At 38.6% G+C, this 17,282-nt stretch overlaps 2 protein-coding genes across 2 annotated transcripts; one reads left to right on the top strand and one right to left on the bottom strand.

Annotated features, from left to right (window-relative positions):
* Positions 1-2,387: 2,387 nt before the first annotated feature.
* Positions 2,388-4,501, bottom strand: LOC119477313 (sterile alpha motif domain-containing protein 15-like). Its single transcript, XM_037751344.1, has 3 exons — positions 4,414-4,501; positions 4,188-4,286; positions 2,388-2,602 (listed from the first exon to the last, which is right to left on the bottom strand). Exons 1-3 carry the CDS (start codon positions 4,498-4,500, stop codon positions 2,429-2,431), a joined length of 360 nt encoding a protein of 119 aa, XP_037607272.1. The 5' UTR covers position 4,501; the 3' UTR covers positions 2,388-2,428.
* Positions 4,502-6,191: 1,690 nt separating this feature from the next.
* On the top strand, positions 6,192-17,210 carry LOC119477201 (methylmalonate-semialdehyde dehydrogenase [acylating], mitochondrial-like). The gene is made up of 12 exons (XM_037751161.1): positions 6,192-6,433; positions 6,719-6,763; positions 9,297-9,371; positions 9,795-9,956; positions 10,119-10,197; positions 12,026-12,328; positions 12,631-12,752; positions 13,073-13,262; positions 13,396-13,577; positions 14,496-14,675; positions 15,981-16,079; positions 16,185-17,210. The coding sequence occupies exons 1-12, from the start codon at positions 6,395-6,397 to the stop codon at positions 16,287-16,289; spliced, it is 1,581 nt and encodes a 526-aa protein (XP_037607089.1). The 5' UTR covers positions 6,192-6,394; the 3' UTR covers positions 16,290-17,210.
* The last annotated feature ends 72 nt before the right edge of the window (positions 17,211-17,282 follow it).

Below are 17,282 nucleotides of genomic sequence, written 5' to 3'. Positions count from 1 at the left end.
TGTGCAATAAATAAATGTAATATGTACCTGTGTGCAGTCTATAAAGTGGTATATAGGATGTATAGTGTAAAGTAAGTGTAACATACTAGTGTTTGCATTTGCCTTGATTATTTTTGTAGATCATTTTTGTTTCTTTCTATTAAGCTTTGGCACCTTTGTAAGATAAGATAAGATAACATGAACCTTTATTAATCCCCCTAGAGGGAAATTCAGGTGTCAAAGCAGCAACATCAGCAAACAGAGTGAAACACAGGAGAGGTATAAAGGTATAGAAAAATTATAAAAACAATAATAGATATATAAAAGATACAGAGGGAATGGGTGAACATAGTGTGTGCAGTCCGTCAATAAATAAATGTAGTATGTGCAATAAATAAATGTAATATGTGCATATGTGCAGTCTATAAAGTGGTATATAGGATGTATAGTGTAAAGTAAGTGTAAAGTAAAGTGCGCCAGTGGTTAGAGTCCAAGATGGTTGCAGATAGTGCATGTTTCAAGGTAGATAGTGCATGTTAGAAGGTAGATAGTGCATGTTTAAAGGTAGATAGTGCATGTTTCAAGTAGATAGTGCATGTTTCAAGGTAGATAGTGCATGTTTAAAGTTTTTAAAGTCCTCATAGTTCTCATGTGGGGGTCAGCCTTGGTTGTGGAGCCTGATGGCTACCAGCATGAAGGACTGACCCAGGTGCTTTGTGTTGTGCCGAAGGGGGATGAGTCTCTGGCTGAAGGTAGTAGTAGGTAGTAGTAGGTCTATAATATTCTCTATAAATTTTTATAAAATAAAAAAAAATAATCAGAGAAATCTCTATCAGATTCAGACACACACAGGAGATGAAAAATGAGACCTAAACAAGACTGTTATTGAAAACCTTTCCATTCCTCTATAGGTAGAACCTCTGGTGCACAGTATAGGCCTACATCTGGCCTGAGTATAAAGCCTATAGTCCTGCATGTATTATATAGATTATTGGCAAGAATGTGTCGAGTTGGCTGAACCTGCTGGCTCCCCGTGGGTCTGCTTGGCACACGACCCATCGCTATCTGATGCAATGAACCCATGGCCTTTTGTTTGCAAGTTGGCAAAGTAGCCTATATATGTGCATATTACAGTACAGCGATGAAGGAGACTTCTTGGACTCGCAGACTTTTTTTTTCTTTTTCCAAGAACAATACTGCTCCCGGGGGCCTCCTGGCACTTTGAAATAGGTGCTTGTTGTCATCCAGAGAATTACCCTGAGAATTTCTACTCCAGATCAATAGCCCCATCAAGTTAACATATCCACCTGAGATCAATAGGAATAGTGGTTTAAAGCTGCAGTGGGTAATATTGGAGCAAATATAATTAGGTTATTTTTATAAAACGGCCGCTATATCCTGACAGTAGTGCGTGAGACAGGTAATCCGAAAACAAAATCATGTGCCTCTGGTGTCCTCCGGTGCTCCTATAATGGCATCTGCAAGATTTCACAGGCCGGAGGAAAACAACCAATCAGAGCCCAGCTGGAGTCTACTTACCGTCTATGAGCAGCTGTCAATCACTTGCGAACTCTGATTAAACGGTCAAACTAGGCAGCGCTGATCAAATTCTCATCATCTCTCGCCTCAAATGTTTTTCAGAAACATCTTGTAGTGTACTGTTTAGCTGTAAAATGAGAAAGTTTGTGACCCGGCTGCATGCCATGTTGAGATCAGTTGAGGAAATACCAAGCACCGCCCACCAGCCGGAGCACACTTTCTCATTTTACAGCTAAACAGTGCACTACAAAATGTTTCTGAAAACATTTGAGGTGAGAAATAGGCATTATAGTAACAGAATGTTAATTCATATTTGATCAGCGCTGCCTAGTTTGACTGTTTGATCGGAGTTCACGAGTGATTGACAGCTGCCTCCGTCGAATGAACAGCCAATAGGAACGCTCTCTCTCTGAAATGACCTGATTGGCCAAAGTCTCCCGTCAGATATTTTAAAGCCTGAAAACAGCCATGAGGAGGTGCAGAAGTCTAGTTTTCTCTCAGAACACTTGAATTGCAATATGCTGAAAGGTTATTATGGAATTTTTGCCCAATGATGCCAAAAATACTCTGCTTACTGCAGGTTTAAGCATCCAGAACTGGAATGGCAAGAGCTATTTAAACTGTGCATCATACTGTATGTGTGTGCTCAAAGTCACAGATATTACATGTATCTAAAAGATGTTGCACTCACATTGGCTATACCTGCACAAAAACCTAGTAGAATAACTGCTTTTTCACCAGACACAACAAGCATTTTGCTGGTGGGAAGTGTTAATGTCAAGTCCTGCATGTGGCCTCCTGTGAGTGTGTCATCCGAGTCATCGCAAGCTGACAGTTGGTGATATGAAATGACACTGACATGTCTCGGGTTTTTTGCTGCACTACTTTACTGTTGTGATTCATGCCAGTCTCACTGACGCACGTCATCCAGGAACTGCTGGTAGGTGAGGCTGTCCGCAAGTTCACCTGTCCCGCTCTTTATTTCCAAGTACAAGCTCAAGCTGTCCCGCGGAGGGTCAGCGATGCTGCGACTCCACGGGGTCTTCTTGATCCCCAGCAGCTCACGCACATGAGCAGAGATGACCTGCGGGGTGCACACAGCAGGGTTGAGTCCTTTGATAAAGTGTGTGTTTACAGTATCTCACCTTCATTTGATAAGGTAGTCCCACAGAGAGGGAGAGTGTCTGGTCTTTTGAGGAGATCTCACTCAGATTGGGGCATCAAGGGAAGAAGTGACAAGGTTATACTCCCAAAAACAAATGCATCAAAGGACTTATGTGCAAAAGATCTCGACTAAATAGAGCACAATCTTTACTGGGTCTGTCTGTCTCCAGATATTTCATTATCAGTTCATAGTCACCAAGAGAGACCATTTCTTTTTTCTTTTTTTTTCTTGTTGTTTGATGCTTCTACAGTAATGTAGAGCTGAATACATAAAGGCGCTTTTAGCCAATTTAGTTCTGACCTCAGGGAGGGATAAGAAAAACAGTCGCTTTAACTGTAAACAGCATATATATGTGATACAGCTGATCTGAGGTGTCTGCTGGCAGTGATGCTCGGTTACAACGCTTTAATTGGATGTCACACTGCTCAAAGAAAAAGCGTTAAAGTGCCAAATGTGACGTGAGACTGAGTTGGCACAGACTAGGCACCGGTTTGCAATGTTCACAGTCCACTTAGAGCTTACTGGAGAGATATCTGAATACAATTGAGGTGGCAATAGGGCTGCACAATTAATCGAGTATTAATCCCCGTAATCGCGTTCCGTAATCGCGATCACGGTTTGGGCATGATCGCCTGCAATATTGAGGTTTAAAATGTGCATAGAAAACTCTGCTGCATATCAAATCATACGCTTCCTAAACTAACAGCCACCAGCCAGCAATCGAGATGTTTTGGATTCACTTTTGGGGATGGATATTATCTATACAGCCAATGTGTTTATGATTAAATTGAGAGTATAAAATTGTTTATCTAGCCTCTTAATGTTGTTAATTTCCCTCTCAAAGTGCACCAAATTGATGCATTTAACTTTAAAATGTAGCTATAGCAAAAGGATAGGGTGAATATTCCTGTATTTTTTCATATTGCAGAAAAAAAACTATTGCAATGTCAGTTTTTCCAACATCTTGCAGCCCTAATTTGAGTTTTTTTTTTGCTAAAATCAATGAATAATCGTGATAGATAATCGTGATCTCAATATTGGCAACTAACAGTTTTTTTCTACTATAGGCTAATCTTATGGTTTTCTTTTTATTTAATATATTACTTTATCCCAAATTAAGCAAAAATGCACTTAAGACTTATGTGATGTCCAGCAAATGCTTGTTATTTCTCATAGACATAGAATATATAGAATAATCTATTTCTATGGTATTTCTACTTGATGAATTAGGCTACAAAATGATTAATTGGCCCCAAAATCTGTATCACTTAAGACTAACTCATCAAATTGTTTCTGCACCAGTTGATAAGAGTAGGTTTTACAGCTACAGTACAGTAGTTTTCACATCATTATCTTGTTGCTACTCAGCCTGTTGAAACTGCCTTGAACATTGTGTGAGCCTCCAGCTTTGATATGTAAACAAGTCTGCCTCCATAATAACATCAATCTCTTCTGAAGGTTAGAATAAAAAAAAACTATAGTTTCTGTCTCTCCTTAATAATACCTTCATGTCTTTAAAATCTGTGATTCCAAGTCTTGGCAAGTAGGTATCTTTTACATAAATGAGCTTTCTTCCAGTGACGTGGTTCTCCGTGAAACATGCCTGAGACAGAAATGTATAATGAGGTTAGAGAGCTTTGAAATAATATCTTGGAAGCTGACAGGTACAGTACAGTACCCTGTACTGGTTAATGTTATATATGTTTGTAGTCTGGTGAATGTTAACCTACTTTGTATTGTGGAAATCCTAAAGACTCAATCCATCCTGCAACATCATCACTGCTCCACTGTAGGAACTCCATGTTGCCTGTAAGCATGTTGCCATGGAAACTGTTACCTGCCACTCTTAAGTGTTGATAAGTGTTTTCCTTCACACATAAAAGCAAGTTTTGTCCAGTTACAGATATATATTACAAAGTTGTAAGGCAACTTAAGCGGCATGTTTGACACCAAACTATATATCCAAGGAGATGTATATATATATATATATATATATATACCCCTCTCAAGCGCACACACACAGTCACATGATATTGATCTTGCCCTGTTATGTTGGCTTTTTTTAAAGTTTTCTTTATTTTGTTATTTCTTTGTTTATTTTTATTTCTTTGTTTATTTTTGAATTATTTAAATTTTTTAATTTAAAAAAAAAAATGTTTTTCTCTCCATTTTGCTTTGATTAAAATAAAAAAATGTTGGCATAAGTAGTTTTAATCATGTATTATACGCTGTTTAGAGCTAGTGTTAGTAAGTAAAACAGTAATAATTCCCTCTCTAATATCTATTTTATATTGCTGTGACAACATCTTCAAAAAAAGAAAGAAAATATATATACATATATATTTTTTTTCTTTTTTTTCTTTCTCTTTCTCTTCCTCATAACAAAATAAAATAAAATATGGATAAAACAAAATGGAGAGAAAAAAAAATAAAATTAAATAAATAAAAAGAAAAATAAACAAAGAAATAAAGAAAACTTTAAAAAAGCCAACATAACTGGGCAAGATCAATATCATGTGACTGTGTACAGTGTGTGCTCTTGAGAGGGGTGGGGGTGCCTGGCTGTCAATCAGGGTGCAAATCAAATTAAGGCAAGATTAAAAAAGAATAAGATAAAATCAAGTAAAATAAATAGGTAGATAGATACAAGTAAAAGAATGATGGATAAAAGGATGGTGTTTAATAGGGTGATGGATAAAAAAGATGATGTTTTAAAAGAGAATGATGGATAAAAGGATGGTGTTTAATAGGGTGATGGATAAAAAAGATGATGTTTTAAAAGAGAATGATGGATAAAAAAAGGATGATGTACCCAGATGAAAGCAATCCAATTTAAAATTAAACATAGAATACATATATCCCCTAATCGCAGGCATTCTTTTGACCCCTCACTTTCCATGTCTCAAATGTAAAACCGAAATAGGTACCTTAACCCATTGCCTTTGGACGTGTCATAAATTACAGAAGTACTGGTCTGAAATATTATGTGAAATGGAAAAGATATTTGATAAGGATTTAGAAATGAATCCAATGTCTTTGATTTTAGAAATAAATATAACTACTGCAGCCCACAAAAGGTTATATAACATTCTTACATTTGCTGCTAGAAAAAATATTACTACAGTGGATTAGTGATAAGAAACCCTCTGTTCAAGGCTGGCGTAAAGTCATATTTAAGATGGTCCCTTTTGGAATATCTTATAAATATTCTACATGCCAAAGTATGTGATCTGAGCTGTACCAGTGTTTGTTTGTTTTTTTTGTTTTTTTTATTATTATTATTATTAAAAAAAAAAAGAAAAAAGGATGATGTGGTGTGTGGACTGTGGTGTTTGACATCAAAGTTCCTGAAGAAGGTTTATCAAGTAACTGAGACAACTCCAGTCCCTGTTTATACAAACAGCCAATCAGCTTCTCCTAATTGAGGGTGGGTGGTAAATAACGCGCAGTGATTGGCTCTTAAATCAGGTAAGTCCCGCCCACATCGAACGGAAGCAGCGAATGACGCCGCACGCAGCTTCCACAGATCTACACATCATGTGCACCGCTGCTCTGCGATGCTATCCACACTCATGATGTCTTGTAGCTCATATTAAAGCGCAGCATTGTCTCACCACCGCTCTGTCCTCTGCAACAGCTCTGCTTGCTGAAGTTCTCTTCAGTGTCTTTTGGGCTTTAAGAGCAGGAAAAAGAGACACCAGACACTCCACAATGGCAGCAATTCTCCTCAGGTCCTTTTTGCACAAGAAGGTAAAAGAAATGAATGTGCATGTTTTTAAGGAACAGTTGCTTTTTATTGGACGTTTATGCAACCAACAACCTGAGCTGCTAGCTAACAAAGTCGTTAGCCTCACGTTGCACACTCCTCCTCCTTCATGCAAGCATTTAGTATTCATGTGCAATTTAAGTTAGGTTTTATTTGTATTAATTGAACAGGGAAAACAAGCAATGTTGCACTCAGAATTGGCTCTTATGCATTTAACATTAGACCTTGAGTTTAACATGAATTGACTAATGCTGTCTTAATTGTTGCAGGTCCCATGCCAGCTGGGTCGCATGTGTTACTCCTCCTCCTCAGTGGTAAGACCAGCTTTCATAACTCTGCAATGAATGAATGCTATGTGTTCAGCACAGGCTCTTCTCATTGTCATTTTCAGAAGTCACCACACTTCTATCCATGTGCATTATGGATAAGGTTTAAAGGTCCCATATTATTAAAAAGTGAGATTTTCATTTTTTTTTTATTATTATAAAACAGGCTTAAATCCTATATAAATACTGTGAAAGTATCGAAACACTCAATCCACAGGGAAATAATTTAATTTGGTATTTAGAAACTCTGCGTTTGAAACAAGCTGTCAGGATTTCTGCCCATTCGTGATGTCACGAATCTACAATATTTAGACCCTTGACACAATTTTAAATGTAAATATTCTAAATGTGTCCCAGTTTATTCCTGGTTGCAGTGTATGTGAATGTCATCGGCTGACAGGAAGTACACATGGACCCAAGCTGTTGCAATTCCGTCAAAATGCGCTAAAACGGAGCGTTTCAGACAGAGGGTAAATACAGGCATATTCAAGCAGACAGTACGAGGAAAATAAAGTTTTTTTTTAACATTACAGCATGGAAACATGTTCTAGTAGAAACACAAAATACAAGTATGAACCTGAAAATGAGCATAATATGGGACCTTTAAAGGTTAATGGAGAAATAATGTAATTATTGGACACACCATGATATACAAGTGATACCATGTTTGTTACAATGTTTGCAAAGTTTGTTTTATTGAAATAACATAATTCACATTCACATGTTTTTGAGCCTTATATGCATCCTGTTTTCTTAGATCATATATCATGTCTAAGACAATAGCCTGAATGACACTGGCTTTTTGATACCAATATCAATATTTATATACATAAACAATATAAATAGTTAGCATTTTTAACAAATAAGATAACAGTTTATTGGTTAACATGTATTATTTGACATAAACATTTTGATAAGGATCCCTTACATTTGGTTGTTAAAGCATTGTGACCAAGTCTGACACAATTACTTTGAAAAATAATAATAATAATAATAATAATGTACCGGTAAAAACTTAAAGACACTGTACACAGATAAAAACATCGTAAAACAAGGACATCATAAATACAAATAGAAAAAACACAATATTAATCACACATTAAAAGCAGTTTTAAAAAGGTGAGTTTTGATTTGTGATTTGAATGTGGACAGGTTGGTGCAAATATAAATAAATACGCATTTCAATGTTTCCTGGTGGGCAGACCATGTAATGAAGAGACTGTTTCATAATAAAAGTCACATATCTTGGTATTTCTTTCTACAATTTTTTGTTACTTATCGGTCAACGTATTAGCAGAAAGAGATATATCTGTGATAAGCTAATATTGGCTGATTGTACTGGTCCGGTCAATTTAGCGGTTTGGCTCTACATAAGATGTCTCAAGTTTTTGATTGTTGTGGCAATTTCTTTTTTGACTAGAAATGATATAATAAGGCAAACCTCTGTGTAAGGATTTGCAGTCATTTCTAGTCCCCAAAAAATGCCACAACAGTCAAAATCTGGAGACATCTTATGTCAAATCTTGACCTGCATAGGACTGTCTCATTGCACATTGTACTCATTGCATACTCATTAACTAAGTCCTAATTACATTCTATATACAAACTATACAGCACAAAAACTATTCTCTAAATGTCATACTGTACTGTTTTTGCAGTTGTTATTATACAATAAATCAACATACTGTTTTATACTAACAGAAAATCAATAAGCCATCAGACATCTATCGAACTCTGGCTTAGGAAAGCTACTGCCAAAACTTCACATAAAATGCTCTTACTTTTCCTTTGTTCATTGATTTGTGGGACAAAAATGTACAGGAACTGCACACTCAAAAATCAAGTGTTTTGATAGTAGTATGTATACTGTCTTATCTGAGTGCACTTAATTCACTATACACATACAATTTTATATACTCTAGGACTGCAGCGAACGATTATTTTCATTGTTAATTAATCTGTCTATTATTTTCTTGATTAGTTGTTTGGTCTATAAAATGTCGGAAAATGGTGAAAAATGTCGATCAGTGTTTCCCAAAGCCCACGATGGCATCCTCAAATGTCTTGTTTTGTCAACAACTCAAAGATATTCAATTTACAATCATAAAGAATAAAAAAAAAAACAGAAAATATTCACATTCAATCTGAAAATGTTTACTTATTTTCTTGAAAAAATACTCAAATCGATTATTAAACTAGCAATTGATTTAATGGTTGACAGTCCATTAATCGTTGCATCTCTAAAATACTCAAAACCTGCTTAGAATTAGTGTTCATTATGAGATTGGGAGACCGCTAATGTAACATACACATAGAAATGTAAGATCAGGAAAACTTCAATTTGGAAACGTTAGAATGGATCATTAACACAACTCTGTGTATAGAAAGTAAAGAGATATAAAACGAATGCTTTAGAAAGCTCTTGTGTAGGTTGTGGTGATGGATAGATGTCCTTAGTGAACTCTGTAATGATGTAACCAGACATGAAGGGATTTAACCATATGCCTCTGTGATCCTCTAGCCCACCACCAAGCTGTTCATCGATGGCAAGTTCGTTGAGTCCAACAGCTCCGAATGGCTTGACATTCACAACCCTGTAAGTATTCATAGATGAACTTTATTTAACCTGCTGTAACAAGATCTCTACTAAAAGCTGGCTGCAAATAACCAGTACAACTTTGTATGAATATTGGGGAGGAGGAAATTAAGTCATGATTTGCCAATTTCTAAGAAATCAAAGCTCAGTCTACACAGCCAGTCATGTTTTATATTCTCCAAAAGTTCAGCCCCGCTGTAATTTAGCTTGTCAAGTATATGCCTCGAGCAAGGCAGTGATGGATAATTATAGCGTACAAAAACAGCCATCAACTTTCATCACGTAAAACATCCAACCTGTAAAGGATAGAAAACAAACGTGGTTATTAATATTAATGATTTAATGTACATGCCGTAATACAAAGTAATGACTTCCCCCTGCTCTCAGTCAACTTGTCTGTATGGACTGTCTCCTTCTCCTCAGGCCACTAATGAGGTGGTGGGACGTGTTCCCAAAGCTACCCAGGAGGAGATGCTGGCAGCCGTGGACTCCTGCTCCAGAGCCTATCAGCCCTGGGCCGAGACCTCCGTCCTCAGCAGGCAGCAGATCTTCCTGCGCTACCAGCAGCTCATCAAGGATAACATCGTACGGAAATTTGTCACTTGCTTGTTGATTGTTTTCTCCCACCAATGCATTTCCATTTTAAGATAACAACTTAGAGAGCCAGGAAATTGTTTTATCTGTTTTCTTTTCCCCCTCACTGATGTCTTGAATTAATCGTCAGCTGTGTTTCCTCTAATATTTCAGAAAGAACTGGCTAAATTGATCACCTTGGAGCAGGGCAAAACGCTCGCTGACGCAGAGGGAGATGTATTTAGAGGACTTCGTAAGTAAAGCGTAGGCTTCCCAGCGTGCTATTGTGTTTTGATATCCTGATTAGATTAGAGTGCTGGTGAATATATAGCGGAGATCAAATTCCCCTGTGGAAAGCTGCTGTCTATAGTATCTGTATCTCCTGATGAAAAGTCTGTATCTTTGGCAACCCTTTATACCATTGCCTGGATGAAAGTCTGATACTAAGTGGCTGCAGGGTGTCAATTATTTGCATGTAACCAGACACTTCCTGCAAAAAGGGACTTTTAAATTACTAATGGAGGAAGGCTTCTGTTTTGACCACGTTGACATATAGAAGCTTAAACTGCTTTTCAAGATGCTTTCACAGTGTCCCAATTATAACAAAACAAGGGTTAAGGAAACAGTATCCCTGCTGCATCACATTGTTAAGCCCTGATGTTAAAGTGTGACTGCCTAGTTTGTTTTTATTTAAAGCACTCTGCAGGCTCTGCTTTTGGTTGCATGCTATATAAAGATAGTTATGCAGTTCCCCTCATTGAGGTGCACTCGTTCACTTTGGCAGACTTGCATCAACAAGAATCCTGTTGAGAAATTAAAAGAGCCACGCGCACATGCAAATAAAGGGAGATATATTCTGGTTATTACCTGACCGAGCTGCCAAAGTATTTCTTGTACTTGGTACAGCTCCCAGTTTTGGGATGCCCGACTTATTCTGGCATGCTAACTTTCAACTTATCAGCTGAAAGACAGGCTACATATGCGTAGATGTGCTGCCAGCATTAGAGATTTCCTGCAGTACTGGGACCAATAGTGCTTGAAGTTTCTATTACAGTTCACTCATAGGGAAAAGAAATCAATTAACAGTTATTCTTAAGTAAGAGGCTAAAGTGCAAACTGCATAATGCATTGTAATGTAGACATTAAATGAGCTCATCTTAAATAACTCACATTCCTATTACAATTTGCAGAGATGCACTCATTAGTTTATTGTGTATCTCATATCTCTGCACTTTTTTTATTAGTTTACTTAAAGCAGCAGTAGGTAGAATTGGAGCAAATATGGTTAATAAAGTTATTTTATAAAATGGTCACTATATCCTGACAGTAGTGCACGAGATGGGTAATCTGAAAAAAATCATGTGCCTCTGTGTCCTCCGGTGCTCCTAATGACATCTACAATATTCCACAGACCGGAGGAAAACAACCAATCAGAGCCGAGCTGGAGCCTGCCGTCTCTGAGCAGCTGTCAATCACTCGCAAACTCCGATCAAACTGTCGGACTAGGCAGCGCTGATCAAATATGAATCAATATTCTGTTGCTGTAATGCCTATTTTTCGCATAAAATGTTTTCATTTCAACCTCTTGTAGTGTACTGTTTAGCTGTAAAGTGAGAAAGTTTGTGACCCGGCTGCCACGTTGAGATCAGTTGAGGAAATACCAAGCACCGCCACTTTCTCATTTTACAGCTAAACAATACACTACAAAATGTTTCTGAAAACATTTGAGGTGAGAAATAGGCATTACAGTAACAGAATATCGATTCATATTTGATCAGCGCTGCCTAGTTTGACCGTTTGATCGGAGTTTGCGAGTGATTGACAGCTGCCTCTGTTGAATGAACAGCCAATAGGAACGCTCTCTCTCTGAAATGACCTGTGATTGGCCAAAGTCTCCTGTCACAGTTTTTTTTTTAAAGCCTGAAAACAGAGCCATGAGGAGTTGCAGAAGTCTAGTTATCTCTCAGGCCACTTGAATTAAAATATGCTGAAAGGTTATCATGTTTTCTTTTTCCCATTGATGTCAAAAACATTCTGCCTACTGCAGGTTTAATCCTTTCTCCTCATCTTCACCCCCCCAGAGGTGGTTGAGCACGCCTGCAGCATTACATCCCTTATGCTGGGGGAGACGTTACCTTCCATCGCCAGGGACATGGACACTTACACCTACCGCCTGCCCATCGGCGTATGTGCCGGTATCGCCCCGTTTAACTTCCCTGCCATGATTCCTCTGTGGATGTTCCCCATCGGCATGGTCTGTGGCAACACCTACCTGATGAAGCCCTCTGAACGGGTCCCAGGGTGCACCATGCTCCTGGCCAAATTGCTCCAGGACTCCGGGGCACCAGATGGTACACTCAACATCATTCACGGCCAGCATGCAGGTGAGTGTGTGTGTGTGTGTGTGTGTGTCTCCCTGCTCATTCAGAAGCACACAATCTGTGTGTGTGTAATGGGAAAAGGTCCAAGGATGATTCAAACGCTAATCATATACCCCCTGGCAATATGTAGATAGGAAATTTCCATATTATGTGCAACTTATATCCGTGAGTAATTCATGAGTGTTTGAGGAATAAGGGGATTTGAATCTCTTTTTCCGTGGCCTATGTGTTCTTATATTGCACTTACGGGTGCAGCACAGATGGAGAAGAGAGGATTTACAGTATCAGTTTGTATCTTTGTGTAGCGGTGAACTTCATCTGTGACCACCCGGCCATCAAAGCCATCAGCTTTGTGGGCTCCAACACGGCTGGAGAGCACATCTACGAGCGGGGATCCAAGAACGGCAAGAGAGTGCAGTCCAACATGGTACGCCAGAACTCACAGTACTCATTTTAACATCTTTAGACTAAATATACTCCGCTCACATTAGGGATTATCAGTCTCATGAGGCTGCAGGTGTTGTTTTCCATGCTAACCCACATATTAAACACCGTTCCTATTCTCATGGACATAAAACATATGGAGCAACATATTTACTATTCTGTTACCAAGACAACAGCTCAATGCTTAGCTGTCAATCACCTGTGTTTGTAACATGTGTTAGTAGCACTGTGCTGCCTCCGATGTCCTATAATCTAACTGGAGAGAAACCCTACAGAGCCGTGTCCTACATATTTCATTTTTAGGGTGCCAAGAACCATGGTGTGGTGATGCCCGATGCCAACAAAGAGAACACCATCAACCAGCTGGTGGGTGCTGCCTTCGGAGCAGCTGGCCAGCGCTGCATGGCTCTCTCCACTGCTATTTTTGTCGGGGAGTCTCGTGAATGGCTCCCAGAGCTGGTGGAGCGCTCCAAATCGCTGCGCATCAATGCAGGTAACTTAATTGGTAACTGTGTCAACACAAATAGAAATGTCTCTGATCCTATTTGAATGAGTTCTTATGCATTTTGATATGCTGCCCTTTTTGCTATAATGGGAAAATGTACATCTACGTATGTATCCTGAAGGTGATCAGCCTGGGGCAGATGTGGGTCCCCTGATCTCTCCTGAAGCCAAGGCCAGGGTGGAGTTTTTGATCCAGAGTGGGGTGGATGAGGGTGGCAAGCTGCTGCTGGACGGGAGAAATGTCAAGGTCAAAGGATATGAAAATGGAAACTTTGTAGGACCCACCATCCTGAGCAGCATTAAGGTGAGATTTGGCAATTGGCGCAACATTGACGCCTTTTTTCAGCTACTAAAATGCCTAATATGTAGGGCTGTCAAAGATAACGCGATAATTACGCATAAACACAAATTAATTTTAATGCCACTAATTTCTTTAACGCATTAACACAATCGATCTTTCAGAGGTTGGAGCAGGCTCAATTTTAAAGCTAGAGTGAAGATACTGATATCATATGAAACTAGAAAATCGAAGGAACCCTTTGGTACCAACCATGTGCTTGTTGTGAAGGTGGTTATTTTCAAAGGGGTCCTTTGACCTCTGACCTCAAGATGTGTGAATGAAAATGGGTTCTATGGGTACCCACGAGTCTCCCCTTTACAGACATGCTCACTTTATGATCATTATTTTTTCATCATTATATTTTTTACGCTAAATGCAGTACCTGTGAGGGTTTCTGGACAAACATTTTCATTATTTTGTGTTGTTAATTTATTTCCAATAAAGCAAGCCTTTTTGCCCACTCAGGTTGATAAGAGTATTAAATACTTGACAAATCTACCTTAAGGTACATTTTGAACAGATAAAAAATTTTATTAATTTGTGATTAATCATAGACAATGAGATTAATCACGAATCAATATTTTAATTGATTGACAGCCCTACTAACATGATCAAATCCATGGTCCCAGCATGACATTTTGTACATTTTAAAGAAAAATAAAACAAAGTTGAGGTAGATTTTCTTTAACAGGAGCCTAAAGACTTTGTGTTAAATGCACTTAAAGCACTTCTTCCCAGTCTTCCCCATTTATTGACATAACATCCTAAAGTTTGAGCATACTGGTACTCTGTGTACTGTTAATAATGCCTTGTGGAGTTTTTGTTGCAGATGATGTTATTTGCTGGAGGAAACTGAATGGATAATTCTGCTGTTCTTTCCAGCCGAACATGAAGTGTTACAGAGAGGAGATCTTTGGACCAGTGCTTGTCGTCCTGGAGGCTGACAGTCTTGACGAAGCGATTTCTTTAATCAACAGCAACCCCTACGGCAACGGCACCGCCATCTTCACCAACAATGGAGCCACAGCGCGCAAATACACACATGAGGTGGACGTCGGCCAGGTAAGAGACGCATTTACAAGGGCCCAATAAAAGGACACTGGAGACACCATACTGTTTTCTGTCAGGGATTAAAAAACTGGTCCTCAGTGAGTCACCTGTGTGAGACTTTGATGAGTAAACATTTTGGTGTGGGAGGTGTTCAGTTTCAAAAACAGGAAACAGACACAGAATTCATGTGAAGTGTGAATATTTATTGGAGCAACTTGATGGCTAAAAGGAACAGTGCTACAAAGTATTCATGAATGTGAAACGCCCAATTCAGATTTTCTCGTAATTTTAACAGTTCATTCTTGTAAATCCAAGTTTCACGCTTATTTTTTTTTTTGTGCCATTAAAGGATAGGTTCACATTTTTAAAGTCCATCTTAAAACATTATGCAAATGACCATATGTACATTAAGATGGTTTTTACTTGCTGTAATCATTCTGCTCCATCTCTTCCATTGAAGGCATGTTAGGAAGGGACTTTTTAATAGCCAGTATGAGCTACACATGAGCTATACATGAGCTCCTCTCTCTCAAAGCCAGTAACAAAGAGAAGTAAGTCTCAAACTTGTGATGTCATAGGGTATAAAGTCTGGAGCTGCTCCATAGACAATGAATGGGAGGCTGATTTTGTGGACCCACAGAATGTTTGTTTTCTTATTTATACCCTAATGAGATTTATTCTATTGTAGTGTTGTCAGTGGTGAAACAGAAAATATTATCATATACTCAGAGCATTCCTCTGGGTGCTCCCAATGTCATCTGTAATATCTCTCCCAATTCATTGTCTATGGAGCAGCTCCCCACTTAATACCCTATGACATCACAAGTTTGAGTTTTAGCACTCTGGTTTTTGGATTTGGGAGAAAGTTGTTCACCTTTCCCAACATTTTTTGGACTTTCTTAAACCATAGATATAACATGTATGAATTTTGAAAATGGGCATAGTTCCCCTTTAAGAGCAACATAATAGTCAGGAATCAGCACATTGTCGACCTGAAGTTGTGTCAGGGGTCACCTGCCAATACATAGAAAGTATGGGACAATCTCAAAACTGTGTTAATGCAACAGGAGTCAATTTGCAAAAGTTGTAAGTCTTGTCCAATTGTATCCCTCACATTTTACTCAGTAGTAAATGTGTAAAGATGAAAATACGTGATATTGATCTGTCACTCCTAGCTTTTAAACATACTGTTTTCCCTCCGTTGTGGGAAGGTTATGCCAACCAAATGACACGAGTTATACTTGGTGTATTTGTACCTCTGCAGCAGTTAATGTATGATTTCTAATAATGCATTAATGTGTCTATGCATTTGTACAGATTGGAGTGAACGTGCCAATCCCTGTCCCCCTCCCCATGTTCTCCTTCACTGGCTCCAGAGGCTCATTCAGAGGAGACACCAACTTCTACGGCAAGCAGGTAAATAACAGAAGTGCATCACAAAAAATACTCTGCATCAAAATAAAATAAAAAACTTGCACATGTACCGGGTAGCTGACACAACAGTTGTCTTTTTCCGCCCAGGGCATCCAGTTCTACACTCAGATCAAGACTGTGACATCACAGTGGAAGGCTGAGGATGCTACTGTGTCGACCCCAGCTGTTACCATGCCAACCATGGGACGCTAAGTTGACCGCACATCCAGCGTAACCTTCAGAGACTTCTCATATGCCTTAAGAAGAAACCGATGGATGGAATTGGAAAAAAGGTTACATGTCTTTTTTTTAGATATATATTCACATTGGGGATCATTAGTTGGTGATTGTTTTAACTTATCCGGGAAAATGTTGTTGCACAAACACACACACATGCAAATAACAGCTCATTCTGAGACAGGGAAGATGAGCTGGACTGATGCAATGAATGGTGCTGAGAGTTTTTTTCATGGTTACCTGTTCTCTCCTGTTCATGTCCTGTCCTCACCGGGTGGATCATTTTCATGATCTGTTGTGTCCCCTTGTGTTTTTTTTTACAGTAGAAAACAAAATAATCAGGGATTCTGTCCTTTTTAAAGCAGTGACCGCAAATGTCTTCCACCATTATCCTGTGTTCCTTAGCTTGCTCTGTTTATCAGAGCATTATGTAGATATAAATGGAGCAAATGCTACAATATATTAGAACAAGAGCACACCCAAGTATTTTACTCAACTGACATAGTTACAACTGACATAATGGCTGAAGTTCTCGTCCCTCTAAATGTGTATCAAACTGTCCAGTGTTGGGATTAAGGTGTTTTCTGTGTCTGATAGAGGTCCACGGTTTTGTACTGTATTGTCGAAGTGATACTTTTTTCTGGTCACAATCAAAGGTATAAAAGTGAAATTGCAGTGTTTTACGTGACATGGACTTGACATCTGATATTCTCTATAAACCGTTATCATGAAACGGAACGTGCTAGACATATCTCCATCCAAAATGATTGATCTACTTCAAACTTTGTCCCCTTGACTTCTTCTTTAGGTCTTGGGGTTGAAAATTTAAGTGATGACAACAAGAGTATTTGAGTCTGTAGTTAATGGTTTGAATAAAGACACTGTAATTTGACTAAATTGAATACTGATTTGTGTTGAAAGTGGTCCTCTGGTTCTGTAGCAATTCTGGGTATTATTGATTACACATAA

The sequence above is a fragment of the Sebastes umbrosus genome, chromosome 18 (genome assembly GCF_015220745.1).
Source record: "Sebastes umbrosus isolate fSebUmb1 chromosome 18, fSebUmb1.pri, whole genome shotgun sequence".
Taxonomy (NCBI): domain Eukaryota; kingdom Metazoa; phylum Chordata; class Actinopteri; order Perciformes; family Sebastidae; genus Sebastes; species Sebastes umbrosus.
This window is presented reverse-complemented; position numbering and strand designations above follow the sequence as displayed.

What these genes read in the sequence shown, in the direction of transcription:
- LOC119477313 (XM_037751344.1), bottom strand. Translation starts at nt 4,500, where the DNA reads ATGCTTACAGGCAACATGGAGTTCCTACAGTGGAGCAGTGATGATGTT. An exon ending in TAGGATTTCCACAATACAAA is followed by an intron (nt 4,287 to 4,413) that starts GTAGGTTAACAT and finishes TTTCTGTCTCAG; the next exon opens with GCATGTTTCACGGAGAACCA. An exon ending in CAGATTTTAAAGACATGAAG is followed by an intron (nt 2,603 to 4,187) that starts GTATTATTAAGG and finishes TGCACCCCGCAG; the next exon opens with GTCATCTCTGCTCATGTGCG.
- LOC119477201 (XM_037751161.1), top strand. Translation starts at nt 6,395, where the DNA reads ATGGCAGCAATTCTCCTCAGGTCCTTTTTGCACAAGAAG. An exon ending in GTTACTCCTCCTCCTCAGTG is followed by an intron (nt 6,764 to 9,296) that starts GTAAGACCAGCT and finishes GTGATCCTCTAG; the next exon opens with CCCACCACCAAGCTGTTCAT. An exon ending in AGAGAGTGCAGTCCAACATG is followed by an intron (nt 12,753 to 13,072) that starts GTACGCCAGAAC and finishes TTTCATTTTTAG; the next exon opens with GGTGCCAAGAACCATGGTGT.